The sequence below is a fragment of the Ptiloglossa arizonensis genome, chromosome 2 (genome assembly GCF_051014685.1).
Source record: "Ptiloglossa arizonensis isolate GNS036 chromosome 2, iyPtiAriz1_principal, whole genome shotgun sequence".
NCBI lineage: Eukaryota > Metazoa > Arthropoda > Insecta > Hymenoptera > Colletidae > Ptiloglossa > Ptiloglossa arizonensis.
The window spans coordinates 31,027,536-31,044,624 of record NC_135049.1 but is presented as its reverse complement, the minus strand read 5'-3'; the positions used below and the strand labels follow the sequence as shown (position 1 = coordinate 31,044,624).

The following is a 17,089-nucleotide window of genomic DNA, read 5'->3' as shown; positions in this document are numbered from 1 at the left end:
CTTCGTCTTCGCAATCATCCGCGCTTATTACAGGAAGGAGTCACCCGCGGTTATTACCGACTGCACAAAGGAGGAGCACCGAGCTTCCCTTTTTGCGAAGAGTCGTCGCAAAATTAAAGCTCGGTTCGCTCCAAGAGGGAGTCAAGAGGAGGCCAGGACCGAAGAGGAGTGCCCCGAAGGAGAAAAGCCGAAAGAGAGAGTAAGTGGTTGAAGGCCGGAACGTGTTTCGCGTCGCGCGGATGATGCACTTTTTTTTTACCCTCGAAAATGCTTTGCTCGTTCTCGGAGGGGGTTCGTGCAACTTTTCTTTTTTCGTTTAGAATCAGTTAATAGAAATAAGATATTTTCGCGTCGCGCGGATGATGCACTTTTTTTCCCTCGAAAATGCTTCGCTCGTTCTCGGAGGGGGTTCGTGCAACTTTTCTTTTTTCGTTTAGAATCAGTTAATAGAAATAAGATATTTTTGCGTCGCGCGGATGATGCACTTTTTTTCCCTCGAAAATGCTTCGCTCGTTCTCGGAAGGGTTTGTGCAACTTTTTTTTTCGTTCAGAATTAGCTAACGGAAGTAAGATATTTTCGCGTTCGAGGAGAAAGGGAAGATTGAATTATTTTACGGAAAGCGTTCGAAAACGCTTGCTCGTGTATTCGCTTACCTAGCGTGCTTCGTTGTTCCATCCTCTTGGCCCTCCTTCAACGACGACGGCTGTAGACTGAAGCGACGACGAAACTGATGCCGACCTTTCATCATTTGTGCCCAGGTATCTCTACAAGGGAATGGAATTCGTGAGGGCAGTCGTGTCGTTGATGCCGGTCGATCGTAAAACGTAGAGAATCGAGAAAAGAAAGGGCCGGTAAAACGTTGCTTCGGTGGCGTAATGTATTCGTCGTTAAAGCATCGCTTTCTTACAATTTTTACGAGCGGCAAACGAAACCTTTGCAGCACGGTTCGCGAGTAATGGAGGTGGAAAACGACAGCTATTACAACGTCACAGGGTTACAGTTCTTTTGCGAGGTGAGGTAGAAAAAGGTTACGAAAGAGGAGAGACGATACACCGTCCGTATTACATTAGAAGCGATCTCTTTGTGCCTCGCTGTCCGTCGCGGACGAGCCTGCTCTCCGATATTCCACGAGAGAACGTCTTCTTTAACAATAAGTGTTTTCAAACGTGTTAACGCGCGCTTTGAGTCGTCCCCTGTTCTTCTCGCTCGCCCGTAACCTTTGCCCTTGCGTTTCGAAATTAGCTCGCACGGTGTGTCGACCAGAGCTCGAATCGATCGTAAAGATCGCCGCGAAGAAATTACGGGAACGAGCCTGGTCGTTGATATACTTGTATATTTAACGTAACCACTTATCGCGTGCTAGATAAGTATCGGTAAATCTTTCGCTAAAATTTTTACGCTTCGACCGAACGATAAAACGCAACGTCTCGGTGGTCCGTGGATCGTTCATCGTTGAAACTTTGGAACGATCCCCACGAGTCGTGTTGCGCAGCGGGTGACCAATGGAACCGATCGATCCACCTACAGATAGACGGATAGATATTCGCGTTTCCGCTGATAAAGCTGGACGAACCACGCGCGTCGAATGTCATATCGATCGGTACGCCCGGCTTAATAGCGCCTCGGTGGACGATGCCTCTGCAAAAACAGAGACACCCGAGTTCCTTTGCTGGACTCCTCGGTTCCTTGAAACTGGAAACATCGGGCAACTGTAAGTAGCGACGAAGCAACGGGCGATTCGTAATCCTTTGGAACAACGGGAACGCGTTGCCTACTTAACGAGACATTCTCGGAGTTTGGAAAACGGACGCGTCAAAGGCGCGTACGAGTTTCTCGCGAGCGGAGAAATAACCTTTGTAACGCGTTTCGCGACTCACGTTTGTTTCTCCGAGAAGCAACGGGCTCGACGTCAAATCGGATTTGTCCGCACCGATGAATGTTCACGATCCCTCTTAACGCGGGCTGAGTCGACGTTACGACGCGAACGGTAGCCTCTCGAGACGTTCGTACGAATTTGCAAACAACCGCGAAAATAATTGGTCCGAGCTTACGCGGAAGAAACGACCGTTCGCCGGAGGTTTAACGACGCGGATAATCCGTGTCGGTGGCTCGTCGCGATTGCGTCCTCTATCGCGGGATTTTCATGCAGGCATTTTGTTTATCCTCGGTTGTACGTCGGGCTCGGTCCCGAAGGAAAAATCGAATTCTTTCGCGGACTCTACTCCCGGGAGCCTCGTACGAACGAGCGTCAACAGTTTCGGTACAATCGGGAGAATTGTTGTTTCCACGAGAGATTTAAACCGATTTGGGCAACGAGCGATTCGACGAAAACCGGGTCCAGTTTCGCGGAACGAACGCGGATTCGTTAGACGGGAAACTGGGGGAACTTTTGCTCGTGAAAAACGTTCGAAGGGACCGTGTTTCAATTTATCGGAACACCGACGATCGATTCTTTCGCGTTCTCACGGTTGTCGGGCGTTTAGTCAGGGTCGTTTCTTCGATGGGACATTTGCACGGTAAGCTCCTCGCGGAGCCCAGAGGCGATCTTAGCTACCAACGCGTGCAACTTGCTCGCTGTCGATAAATTATACGGGTCTCCGGAGACCCCGTTAACGAAACGCGGGGATAAGATTAATAGATACGATTCTATTACAACAGGACCCCGGGACTCTGCATCGGCCGTATCCCCGATGGAATTGTTCGTTAAGCGGTAAACCGAGAGCGAACACGTTCGTCCAACAGCTGGAAACCGTAATTTACGGGTCCTTTGTTCCCGACGATTCGAACGCGACGAGAGGACCGGTTATTCCGAGTCGGGTATTTTTTACGGGAACGGAACGAAAAAAATTCGATTTTTCGTCAAGTTGGTGGTCTTCGTAGGACGGTCGACGGCTTCTGTCGTATTTCGCGCATCGTTGGCTCCGATGGGAACACCGGTGATTGGCGTGGACGTGGATGCACGCGCGACAAATCGAATCTGGCCATCGTGGAACGAGGATTTTGAGCAACGTGCCGTTAATATCTGCCGGAAGCACGGAACGACGGCTGCGGGGCGGGCCCCTTTGTTCCCGTTCGGACGCAAGGTGTGACATTTTCTAATCTCGGCCAGGTGGGGCACCGATGTTCCCCATGGATAAACACGTAAACTCGCTTCCGCGAAACGTTTGCAACGGATCGATACTCGGCCGCGTAACGCAGTCTCCCACCGCGATAAGCGATACGCGTGTTTTACAACGACCACGGGACCAGACGTACGCACTCGTCGGAGAACAGGACTACGGAGATCGATAGAACCAAGCGATAATTGCCAAGCAACCGTGTGAAAACGTTGCCGATATCGTCTACGAATGACTCGATCGAACTCTTTGAACGCGGTGCAACGCTGGCGACGACCGTACCCTTCGTAGGGCGCGTCGGATGGAAATTATCCCTTCGTTCGAAAAAGACGCTAGACGGTTCGTCCGACAATGTATTTTTATCGAACCGATTTGTTTTTGTCGCGCTTATCTCGCGTCGCGTCTACCGCAATTTTTCAATAAAAAAAAAATAGAAGTGTACAATCTTCGAGTCGAGTGCATTCTAACTCAAAGTACGTTGCGCTGGGTCTTTTTTTATGGAAGGGTTATCAGAATTGGTAATTGTCGTTCCGGAATTGATCAAATACGCAAGAGATGCGTCGCGTGCACGAGATGGTCGGGGATGGCTTTACGAGTAACCGTACGCGGAAAATGTGGAAAATATATTTCTTCGCGTTATCGAGAGATGTTGTTCGGGTTTCCGTGTTAACGGACTGTTCTGTTTCACGGCGAGTAACGTTGACACCGTGAACGATACTACGGTGGATCGGTTAAAAATTCGAGGCTCGGTATCGCGGCACCGCGAAGCGTTTATAACAACGAGCAACGGTCTCGGTGTGCTTTAAGGCAAAGTCAGACGGAAGAGAAACGAGCGTCGAGAACTTTTACGGTGGGTTGCGGGATTAAAGAGCTCCGCGACGAATGGTGCGTAGCTCGCTTTTCTCCTCCGGCCATTATGAATTACACCTCGAGCCCGTCACTTGTTAAACTTTCCTCCGCGTTAATATTTTACGTTTGAAATTCCCATCTCGACCCTCCGTACCTCTGGAACGACGCTGCTGTCGATGCGATCGCGGTAGGTACCGACGTTATCGTCGAACGCGTTTTCGGTCGCGATCGGTTCTCGAAACGATAAAGTAAAATTTCACCGATTTCCGGCAAACGGCTCCCACGTACTCCGTCCAAAGAGCGTTTTAATCTCCGCGTTTATTGCCTCGTAAAGCCACGAAGAACCGGCATCGACGCGGCCGTATCGATCAACGCTTCCCACCGATATTGCTGCCATAAACTATCGAAACGCTCGTCCGACTTTTGATCCAGTTCCTCGAGAATTTATAACCGACGATTTGCCGCGGGCCGCTCGCGTGCCTCCTGAGCGAAACGTTCGCGCGAATTTACAATTTAAGAGCTGGACTTTGAGATTTTTACCCACCCCCCAGCCACCCCTTCGATCGTTTCGTTCCCCTCCATTCTTGTTCGTTCGTATTCGCGATTCCGACCGGTCGATCGAGCGATATAAATTACCGCGATTAGGAAACACGACGATCGAGCGCGCTAATAAATGCGCCGCGATTTGTAATTAACTATAGGGAAACGATATCGCCCCCTTGGGAGACTCGTAATTACGGTTCTACGACTCTTTGGGAACATTTCCAATAACGGCGAGGCGTGCTTATTATTAGCCACGTTGCCGCAAAAGCGTTCGTGCGATCCGCGATACTTACGAGTCCATTGGAATATTAGGTTCCCGGCGCAAGGTCGCCGCGAATTAAAGAATCCAATTCGAAAGGGTGAAATAATTGCGTCGCTCGTTTCTTCGTATCGAACGATGATTCGACGCGAATTATCTACGTCTATTTCCTTCCTCGATCATCGCGAATAGGGGAAAGACCCCACCGACGAGATAATTCCGGTCAATTTACCTTCTTTGGTTAAGGGTAGAGTTTTTCTTATCGACGTAAATTTATGCTCTCTCGGTCGTACGTATTGGACACTCGTGGCTGTCGTTCGACGTAGAGAGAAAATTCACGTGCGCGTGACTCGTTGAAATTTCGCAGCGTTTGTCGTACGAACGATACCGCTTTCGAATTTCCTTTCCTTACGAACCGTTCTTCCCGTACATCGGAAATTCCAAATTTCGTCTTCGATTAATCCTCCGTTATCCGCGGTAAGATCGTGGATGTCTCTCTATAGAAGGGAACAATCGAGCTCGCTCCGCGGCGGTGTGCAGTCTCGAAATTGAATGAGCAGAAAATGGAAGGAAGATCTCGCGAGCGAAACGCAGCGGAGCCGGTAACGTTACGGCTTCGTTCGTGTAATCGGATGCATCTCGGGAACCCCGGAGTTTCTCGAAATAATCCGAATTAAGTCGATTCGGGAACCGGTTCCCCCGTTTGCGTCCCCGGTTTCATTCTTCCCGGCAAATCCGCTCGTTACGGGTCTCCGTTGAGAGTTTTTTTTCAAAAATGTATATCCGCGCGGGACGATACGTTGTTTGTCAGGATTAGGACACACGTTGTTTATGCGGGTATCGCGGATAGGTTAAAATTATGCGGAAGCGGGTGATATACTACCGATCGATATTCAGATTATCCGAAAAAATGATGCGGGTAGGCTTTCCGTTCCATCAAGTGGCACACCGCGTCGCGATAACGTCTACCGCGATTTATTGCTAATTCGACGAACCCGTTTCTCGTTTGTTCGTACCAGCGCGGTCACCCTGTTTCGCTCTCGTAAACGGAATATTTCCGCGCGCGTGTCGCGTTTCCTCGAACTCGACAACGCCGATGGAGGATTCGTGCCCGCGTCCACGCGTCGTTTTGAATTTACGATGCATTTTGTAATTAATAGGGGAAAAAAGGAGAATTTCCGTGGCCGCGCGCGGCCCGATCGAACCGACGTGGCTGCCTTTCGCGCGTCGTGGTTCGATGTGTTGCCCCGCTCTGACATTAATTAAATCCAACGACTGCGTTAATGGCAACGTTAACGGGTCGCTGAAAAAGTCGCCCGATTGTTTTCCGATAGAGTACGTCGCGTCGGGTTAACGTCGTCGATTCTACGTCGAATCGATCCTCCGGATGCGAGTGGCTGCTCGGCTCGTACCTCGTCTGTACGGGGTGTTATCGTTAGCGAAGGAAATAGAAGGATACAACGTTATTTAAAAAATTGAAACCATCCTTTCGAATTCCATGGAATACGATCTTGAAAGACAGGGGTGAAATTTTATCTTGAACGCAATCGAGTGACGGATGGCGAATCGAGAAGCGAGATCTATCGGACACTCGCTGCGTTTCGAAAAAGTTTCGGGACGCGTTCTCGCGGCGAATATCGATTTTTTCCGCTTCGTGGATTTGTTCCGCGTTGTTCTCCATACGCGTGATTTACGACGAGTTCGCACAACGGGTCACGAGGCTATCGAGGGCTTCCGAATGGCGAACCGTGCGAGTAATTCCGATCGTTCCGCGGGGACCCGAAGAGTTCCGCGAGTCGATTCGCGAGAGGGCTCGATTTATTCTCTTACGCGAGACGCGTAATCGAAAGCACGAGTTTCGCGGCGACGTTCGTGAAATCGTCAATTTTTGAATCTGTGTTGAAAGATCACGAACGTGGATATATAATATAGCCGGCGTTAATTAACGATCGCGTCTCGGTCGTTTTCTTTTCGCGCCAACGGTCCCGGTGCCAAACACTCGCTTTTGTTTGGCAATGATTCTAATTACCAGCCCTTGACACTCCCATCGCGGCAACAAAGCTTTCAAGGAATTTCTGATTATTTAAGATTTCGCGAAGAGAAGGCCACCGAGTCTCGTTACCGGCTTTTCGTCGAGAAACGAAAATAGCCTCCATTATCCCGCCCAGCTGCAGCCTCGGGCCAGCATCTTTTTAATTAAGAAAATTGCGAACCGCCGTATACATAGTCGTACAGGAATAAGAATCGTGACGCAACAGTGTCGATGTTCTTTTTCCACGAACGGACGATGGAAATTCAAACGAGATTCCGATCGAAGACGCTCGCGCCCCCGTAAAACGATGTTGTCGCAAGTATCGGTGGGTGTACACGGTGTCTCGCTCGAATCGCTTCGATTTTCGGGACACGACTCTCGGTCGGTACACTCTCGTAAAATTTCACGAAGCGTTCGTTCCCCGTTCGGTGGAAATTTTTACGCAACGCGAAAGGGTTCCTCGTACCTATAGACTCTCTGAAAATCTCGCGCTATCTGTCGTCGTAAAGCAGTGTTTACCGGTGGTAAACACACGTACGCGCGGTATAAATGCCCGGCCCTAGCGGAAAATGCTTTTACGAACCCCGTTCAACCTCGTAAATTACGCGTCTAGGGTAGAGGCAACAAGTTCGCGACAGTTTCTCGGCTACGCGAGGCACTTCGCGCGACCCGACCGATAATCGATCGTCTTCAATTTCAGTCAACTTATCACCCTTACGCACCGGTTCGTTACACGAATCGCCGAGTAAAACGACGGAGACCCATTTTTCTACCCTCCGCGCCCCGAGATATCATTTTCTCGCCGATCGTTCGCGAACCGGTCGCGGAAATTACGCGAATCGAACGAAAAGGTTACGCTCTCGTGCTATCCGAAACAACATTTTCGAACGTTCCACGATACGCGAGAAAAAGTCTCGTTTCCCGTTCGAGAACGTTTCGAAACGAAGGAGGCCTAAAGCCTCGATCTCCTCGAGAGGAGCAACGAGCTCGTCCTCGAAGTTGCGCGACTTTATCGAGCGTATCGCTCGAAAAACAAACTTTCCGTTCAAGTGTCGTGCACGGTTGCCAACTCTCGAAGCCGATCTTGCGATTAATCGGGTATCCCGGGACGTAGAAGCGAAGACCGCGGACGAAATTGCGAGACGCGATCGTCGCTCGAGGGGGATCGTCGGGACGAGTAACAGGATGCATCCTCCTCGTGTTCTTCGGCGATATTTTCCTCGGTTTGCTGACTCGGCCGGCTTATTCCGAGTACGACGTCCAATTCAACCCTTCGTTGGACGTAACGCGAGGGGGTGGGACGATCCCCGCGGTGACGTCTCCCTATATCGGTAACGCGTCGTAGGAAAGAGCAACGGGGTCGACGAGGGGCGAAATAAGAAAAAGGGCGGGAAGGGGGCGTTAGTCGAGTCTCTCTCCTCGACGGGACGTCGGAATCGTGTCTACGTGGAAGAGGAAAGGAATAGAAGAAGAAGAAAAAAAAATGGAAAAAGGAAGCGAGGAGAACCGAGAGGGAATCGCGCTCCCAGCGCGTCGACATCGTCGTCGACGTCCTCGTCGTCGACGTCCTCGTCGTCCTCGTCGTCCTCGTCGTCGTACCTCGACCGTCCTTGCTTCTGCTCGTCTGAACTGGATCGGTGCAATACGACGAAACCCGACAGCACGGAGCCGCTCGGTTCCGACGACTGACTTCCCTCCCGGTCGTTGCTCCACTTTGCTCGCACACGCATTCCCCGGGCCCACCCACACGACCACCGAGAGCCGATACCGAGTCCAATGCTGCGCTCGGCTGGTAAACACACGCCCGCGCGAACCGCTGTGCTTGCACGGATCGCGACGCGTGGAAATTTGCTCGGTCATTTGCGTTCCATTCCGGCTGTCGTCCACGCGCGGCCTCCTTTCGTTCGTTCGCGTTCCCACGTGCGATTTACTCGCCGCGAAAGGTATACGCGTCATTTCAAATTAACGAACGTACTTTCGGCGTGCCTTTCGAAATACCCGATAGCGTTCCAACGTGCCCGCGAAACATTCGATTTCGAATCCATTGAGTTTCTTTTACGGGGAACGCTTCATTCGTTGCGTGTCGTTAAAAATTTCGATCCACGCGCTCGATGGTAGAATCAACGAATGTACTTTCGACATCTTTATAATCGATCTTACGTTAGCGGGGGAAAAATTACGTGCGAAAAGTTTTCGTGCGAAAAGTTGCCCCCGGGTTTCAGCCCTTAACGATCTCTACGCGAGAACATTTGATCGCAGTGTTTATCGCGCGTTTCGCTCGTAGCGATTACGAAATATACCCCCGTAAGGTACATCGCTCGTCGAGGGTTCGAAGTCGTCCGTAGAGGATATCTTTCGGATTATGCGAGCCGGTTGCCAGCAGCCTTGGCCAGCTTCCGAAAGGCGACCGGTTTCGTTGACCTTAATGCGGTGGGTAACCGCGTGTCGTTAACGGGGTATTTTTCGAGGAGTAAATGGGGTTGTTGGCGAGGTCAAAGCCGTGATATAGAGTATAGCGGTCAACAGCTTTGGGAAAAGTAATTTCGCTTATCGTTCACGGTTCTTTCCCCCCTTGCGATTCGGGATTACGAACCCGTGGTCGGGGACCCTCGCGGAGACTTACGTGGTCGTTCTCTCGCGTTCCCTCTCGGGGGTTCGTCTCGCGGTAACTTCCCTCTCTCGATCACGGTTTCACCAAACACGCGCCCCTAGGAAGCGAGAAACCCGCGGTCTCGGTCGTCCACGTTGCTCGTGTGCACCACGTTGGCTACACGTACGTAGATCGTCCTGGAACAAGGACGTTTTGGGAGCACCGAAACACACTGGCTGGCTAGCTGGCTAGCTGACTCTCGCCATCCCCTCGAGCGCGCGGCGTCTTGACACGCAAGAAATTTACTATTGCCTTAGAGCGACCGACTGCCGGTCCAACTGGGACGTCCGGGGCATTACTCCAGTTCCGGACTGGTGTTTTGGTCGCGGTGACGCCCGCGGCCATTGGTCGTGCTCGCGTCGTTGATCTCGAACGTTAGGATCCTCTTTTCTCTCGAACGAGACTGCTCGGCCAATCGGCGACGCGTTCGCCATGAGTTACCGCTCGTCTTTTTTTTTTTTTTTTTTCTCAACGCGTCGAGAGATCGGCGTCGGTTTTCGTTGCGTCGCGTTGCGTCGCGTTACCCAGCGTGCATGCTCGCGACGCGTATTTATCGGCCGGACGTTTGTCAACGAGATTTGCGCGAAGATCGTCGCCAGGTCGGTTTTCTTGCGTCTCGCGGAAGTATTCTAATGAGATGGAGAGCCGTTGCTCCAGTTTCGGTTGGCCTGTTTCGATACCGGGTGAACGAACCGACATTTTCGTTTCGCGTTAACGACGCGGAACTCGATTTTTCAAGAGAGACTCTTCGACGATCGTGAAGCATTCGATCGACGAGATCGAACAGTTCTCTCGCATCGTTACATTATTCGGCAAGTGATCTCGGCGCTCGATGGTACGAATTTCGGTTCCACGCTTTTGAAAATCGTCAACCGTTCCGGAAAGCTTTCGATTTATAAATTTCTGATCCGGTAGGTCGTCGAATTGGCTCGCGCCATCCTTCGTCTTCGACGTTGACAAATGGCAGCGACGGGGTGTATTCTTTTCGTTTTCACGAGAGCGTAGATACCGTGACAGGGTACGAACGCGACAGTAAATATCGCTCCATTCGTATCGATGACCGGGGAAAAGGTACCTTTTCGCGCCGAGTAATTCGATGTTTCCTTCTGGTCCGTGAAAGACGGTGTAATACCGACAGATTCGGCCGCGCCCGATGGAGCGAATTTTACGAAGACGTAAAAATAACGGCCGAGAGATGTACGTTTTTTATCGGGATACCCGAGAAAAAGGTCTCGATGGCCCGTCGTACGGCGTCGATCGGTGATACCGAAACAAGGACACCGAGCAGGTCTAGCAAGACCCGTAGTTCGATCGTAATCGAGAGAGAGAGAGAAATATAGGAAGATAGAAATCGAATACGCGGACACGGTGCAAAACGCGCGTACGAAACGCGACCAATCGACGAGACGCGTGCAGTTTCGCGGCGTCTTCGTCAATTCCGCAAAACCCTTCAAGTGCAACGACACAGATAAGAGTAAGTTTTCTAACCAGTCACTTGGATATGGACTAATCCTGATCTTCGAGAGTTTCAAGGAGGTCAGTTGCTCCCATATTACAAAGACCCTCTTAATGCATTTGTCGGACTATACGCGTACCTATACCACTCGCTTCGTACGCTCGAATACACCATTTCGAATTGTTTATTCGGTTCTTATCTCGCCGAGATTTTTGGCAAAGATACCGCTGTATCTTTCCCCAAGAAATTTGTACGTTAAATGAAACAGAGAACGTGTCTCTTTTCTTAAGCTTCCACCGAATTGCTGTTGCAATTGGCGCAAGTACGCGCGCATTTCGTTCGGAATCTCGCGTGGAAACGTACGAGGTCGTTACTTTCGCGAGAGTGTCTTCCTCCGTGAATGGTGAGTTTCCCGAAGCAAAAGTCAATGGAAGAGACGAGGTCTCGTTTCGCCGCGATAGTATTTCGCGTTCTCGTGGCATCTTTGGTTCCCTCGATCGAAATGCTCCTATCTTAATACCGGTCTTTACGAGAAACGGTGTACCGTGTCGGGTAAACACGTTGCCCGTGAATATAGAATAACGTCCAGGAAACGGTGCCGTTCACCTGCATTCGCTTGGAGCACAAGGGGATCCACACGTGACACTTGTTACGGTGTATTTGGGTTAAGCCGCGATAACGCAGGGCGACGCGACGTACGATAAATACCGAGTGGATCGCTGCCACGCATAAATTTCTGATATCATTAGCAGGTCAGTCGAGCACCGTCTCCTCGTTCCTGGCTCGGCGACCAACCTCTTCCACGTTGTTTGGTAGGGTAAAAAAGAATTATCATATTTTACGAACTGAAAATGTACGGCGCCACGCGCTCGTTAAAGCCGGCGACCTGTGAAATTTTCAAATGGCATCGCGATACCGTCGCGACGACCAAGAAAATACAATTGAATACGATGACGAGTAGGCGGGACACGGCGACGATTTTTCACAGCCGAGCGGAGCCTGTACCCTTTTCCTTGACATCGACCTCTCTGCTCCGCCTCGTAAAAATGCTTACGTGCTTCGCGAACGCTCTGTAAAATAGTTTTTTCCCTTTTTTCCTTTTTTGCGGAGAACGTGCAGCTTGCGGGGCGGTGGGCGTTGCACGAATCTGCCCTTTATTCGCTACGGTAACAGGGTCGTCCGAATCGAGATGGCGGACCGAGAACGTTACTCGACGCGCACTTGGATAATAAATTTCGTTTCTCGGAGCAACGTTCGTTCGGTAACTACGATCTTTTCGTCGATGTTTCTCTATGGAAGCATTTTATCTCGGATCTGCGTTGCAAACCGTCTCGCGCCGGAGAGCCTTTTATAGTCTTTTGCGCGTCAGACCCACGGATGTGCGACTCGAGATATTCCGTAGATGTTTCGACGAAAGGTCGTGTATCCCGTAACGATCGAATTCGACGCGAGTTTCGTTAACGCGATCGAAACGTTGCACGGCTGAACGAGACTTTAAATTGTAGCTCGTAATCCTGTTAGGGGTGGCAAAATTGAATTACGAGTCGACCACGGTGTAGATTACAAAATCATTTTCTCGGTTAACTGGCCAGCCCGGGAAACGGGGCTCGGAGGCATCGCCTTATGCTTTAATATTTATGTACCAGCGCACACGTTGAGGAGACTTTAATGCCTCGGAACAAGAAGTTAAGACACTGTGGAGAATATTTTCCTTCCACTACCGTGACACAAAGGACTGTCTAAAAGTCATTTTCTCGATTCGGTCGACTCTGTTCGACACGCGGCAACGTTTACCCTCGATCAAGGGCAAAGTTAAATTTCATTCGTTCCCCTTAAACTTTTCGCGTAAACACGAATCTTAGTGTCCGTTTTTCGTTATCCATTTTTCCGCGACTCACGTTCGGTATGGAATCCACCAGTCCTCTCCGCGTCTCTTTGAACGTTCGTCTCTCTTCCACGCGTTCGATTCCCTGCACGCAACCGCACTGGATTTCAATTTCCACGCTTATTCGCCAACTTTGCAGCTGTCTCGATGCAAAAGAAAACCATCGCGACGAACCGAGGGGATCGAGGTCGACGCTGAAACTGGAAATGTAAACCGGATCGCGAGCCAGCCCGGAAATATTCCTACAGGACCTCCGGGTACAGGGGATAGACCGGTGTAGAACGCGACCAAAGACAAACGACTTTTCCCGACGAGATCCATTCGAAAGAGTAAACAATGACGCGATCGCGAGCCGAATGTACAAATCCAGCGCCACGGAATTTCGTCTCACGGCCGATCACGGAAAAATGGATCTTCGACTCTTGTATAAATACCGATCGCGCGAGTACGTTTCGGAGATTCAACGAGAGAAGCACGGGTTGCTGGATATTGCTTTCCATGTGCGTCGAATATCGTCGCGGAGAGTTCTCGTCGAATCGGAGCGTCTTCCGGAACGCGATGGAACGGAAACGCGTAGGAAATTCGCGTCGCGAGACATTGTCGTGGAAGAATTCCAGGCAACGTGGGAGTCGAATCCGAAAGTATGAAAGAGATCGGGGAATATTTTCTTAGACATCGATGAAGATCGAGACGTTACCGTACCGTGGAGCGGAAAAGAAGCGCGGACGATGACAAACCGCGCAATTTCCCGCGACGCGTGAAATCCATTCTGAAAGAGGAATCGTCAAGCGTCGCATTCTTCGCGCGACCTGTGCAAATTCCCCCGCTCTGGAACGTCTTTTTTTCTTCTTTTTTTTCTTTTTGCCGCGCGAGAGATTTATTCGACGACGGTTCGCGCGCACGGCCGGTGGTATGCGAGAGAGAAGTCGAAAATCGTGTCTCGTGGAGAAATTCCGTTCGCCAAATGATAATAGATTCGTTGGTTCTCCGTTGGAGAGTACGAGGGCGGAGTTTGACAAATGACGTGGACAAGTGCGTCGCGCGCTGGAAAACCCGACGAAAATGTTCGTATCGCGTGCACCGTTCCTCGCCAATCAAATATTTACGTTCTTTAACGAACAGTTTCGACGTAAAAGAAAAAAAAAGAGCATCGAGAATTCGACCAGTGGCATCGAAAACGGTCGTTGACAGTTTCTTGAGAATCAATGTTACGCGAGCCTTGACACGCGACCATTATTCGCGCGAGTTCAATCGACGCGCATTCGTCGAAAAATTGCTCGCTCGATCGCTCGGTGAACAAAGCGTTCCCCGCGTTCGTTGGCGGGGATTAATCTCGAGCGACCGATAAACGGTACGCGAAGCTTTCTTTTTTCTTTTTTCTTTTTTTAAATTTATACAGCACCGGTAATCGAATTCATTACGACACCAGGAACAGGCGCCCGCGAGAATTTAGGAGGGATAATAACCCGAATCGAACCGATTAATGATTTCGATTGGATTTCAACAATCGCCGTTGGCAATTAAAGTGTTAATAGATCACGATGAAACGTATTGCCGCGGACATTTATATCGTTCCGATTTATCGCAGTTTATCGGAAAGACCGATCGATCCGTTCGAGCGATGTTCGCGCAGACGTATCCGCATAATTTCCCTCGTGCGTCGAACAATAAATTATAGCGCGTACCGTGAATCGTGTTTAATTAGCGTAACGGTGAATTATCGATTGTACTCGCGGAAACGAGATTATCGAAATAAAAACAAGAAATCAAACGATGTGATTTTTCCGCCGGCAGTTATCGAGGGTATAATTGTGTAATTATTTACCGATTTTACGTTATTCGGTCGAACGAAAACAAAGCGAGGCGATATTAAACGTTGAGTTCCCGTCAATTTGCAAATCATTCGGCAATAAATTATTCGACGAGTGGTTCGTACGTCGACGGGCGGGACCGAGCGAATTTACGGTGCTCCGTTTCCAATACGATTCTTTCTCGGGCGCTACATCGAATTTTCATATTAAGGTTTCTCAGTTTAATCCGATCTTATCTCCCGATACCGGAATCCTCTGCTTTGTTCACAGACAGTCGTGAACTCCTTAACTCGCATCGACGTTCTATCGCAGCCCGGAATCTTAACGCGGACAAGTTTCCACGCTATTACGCGACATCGTATTTTCCACGGAGATATCGGGGCTAAGGCGAAAGGGAATTCTTTGGAAGATATGCAAATCGCTTCGTCGATTTTCTAGCGTGTCGGATATTGGATCGGTAAACGTTGAACGATAACGCGAAATAATTGCCCGGTTTCCGTAACGAAATACATAATCGCGTTTAATACTTTAATGCGATCGAGTCGAAGCCGTTACGGATTTCATTTGTTGACATTTTGTACGTTCGTATCGACCGTTGTAGGAAAACGAAACACGTGCGGGTTTTCACCGGTTAATGTGTACCGGAAGAATGAAAAATTTTAAGCGAACGGATCGGTGCATCGTCGGTGACAACTAAACGGTTAAAGGTTAGTTTGGAAAATTTTGCCGGTAGTTTTTCCACGATGCGTATTATTTTCTTTCGCGACCCATTCGATGCATTCTATCGAGTTTTTCTCCCACGCCAAGGGCCGAATGGATTTTCCAGCCGTCGGCGATCTTTACGATGCATTAAACGTCTTAGAAAAGAAGGAAAGTAGAGTTTTTTCCCTATTTATCGGATCGGTGCAGCCACTCTCTGCGTCATCGATGCGTTTTTAATCCCCACCCTATAGACAGCCGCTTTATCGGATATATCCATTCACCGCGCGAAACAGTAAGCCCCGGATACGAGCGACGCGGAAAAAGACGAATACCCTTCAAACGTCGAGTCGGTTGTTTCACGGTACGGGAGTACACTTAATCCTTGCAAAATGTTGCGCGAAATACCCCCTCGCGACCGACCGTAGCTAGATAAAATAATTGTTCTCCGTTGGTCGGGTCCGTGCCGGTTTTTCCTTTTTAAATACCATTTCCCATCGGTGTCTAGTTTTGTCGGATAATCCGTACACGCGATCCGGCGTGTTAAACGAAACGCGAGATCCTCGAGGTTTGTCGGAGAACGTATTTTCCAAGCCGCGTACGAATTATCGGATCTGAATGGGCTCTGCTATCCGTTTTCGATTCGCTTAAGATCGGAACCGTCGAACGTATCATCGACGGCGTAATCAATTCGAAAAGCAACGGCTGGAAATTCGTGCCACGGGTTCCCCGGTAATATTTCTCGCTGGGTGGGAGTAATTGAAAAGTTGCACGCGACTCCGCGTGTGCACGGTAGGTGCATTAGAAGAGCTGTTGCCTCGACCGTGCACGCCGGAAACTATCGTCGTCGTCTTCTCGTTCGGTGGCTGATACTCTATTCGCGTAGTAATCCAACCCGCGGAAGCGAATGGTAAATCCGTCGTAAATTCAAAAATCCAACGTGGAACGCGTTCGTTTTCCGTACCGCGGGTAATCGAAGTAAGAGCCCCCCTCCTCCGCGAGGATATACCGTGTTTGCACTTTGGAAACTTTGTCGGCGAGTTACTCGTACACGGTGGTTTCAGTTTTTTTTCTTCCTCGTTTCGTAGCGGCTCGATCGGTCGGGTTTCGGCAATTGAAAAGCTACGGAACGTTTCTGGGTTAATTGCTCTTTAATCGACCGCGCGGTTTCGTCTCGGTGAGATCTTTTATCTCGAGGAACGCTCCGATCGCGAAGCTACGTTCAACGAGACACGCCCCGGCTCGTGTGTTCCGTAAACGTGTTTACGTCTCGCGGAATCGCCGCGAAATTGAACGAACGAGCTGGTGCGGCTATTTCTTGTTGCCACTTGTGCCCGTGTACGAGCGACATCCTTGCAACGGACTGGTAGACGAGCGAAGGAAAAGCCAACGGAACGCAACACGATCGTTCTTCACTGACAAACTTTCAGCAGCTGGCGCGCGACAAATGGCCCACCGTCGCGTTGATTCGGAACCGATTTCTCATCGCGCGAATTCCTCGCTCGGAATTTCGCCGGTGAGACCGTTACGTTGCGAAACGTCACCGTGACGGTCTAGGAAAACCGTGGCGATTACGCGCGACCGGCCATTGTACGCTTCGAGATAAAAATCGTTTCGCGCGGCCGCGTCGGAACTCGAGTCATCGTCGATCTTCTCGTTCGTTTATCCTCGCGGTGGTAAAATCGAGGAAAATTTATCGCTACCGTGGAATCGTAAGAGCTCGTGAAATTTAACCGTTTTCTGTTGGATACGTTATTTAAAATTATTCTCCCAACGACCGCGCGTTAA

At 50.1% G+C, this 17,089-nt stretch overlaps 1 protein-coding gene across 1 annotated transcript in view; it reads right to left on the bottom strand.

Moving 5' to 3' along the window:
* Positions 1-17,089, bottom strand: part of LOC143155197 (ras-related protein Rap-2a) — a 28,854-nt gene that overhangs the window by 2,036 nt on the left and 9,729 nt on the right. Inside the window, exon 2 of the mRNA XM_076327639.1 lies at positions 655-765. Coding sequence (XP_076183754.1) covers positions 655-749 — 95 coding nt within the window. The 5' untranslated portion in view covers positions 750-765. The remainder of the gene's footprint in view (positions 1-654; positions 766-17,089) is intronic.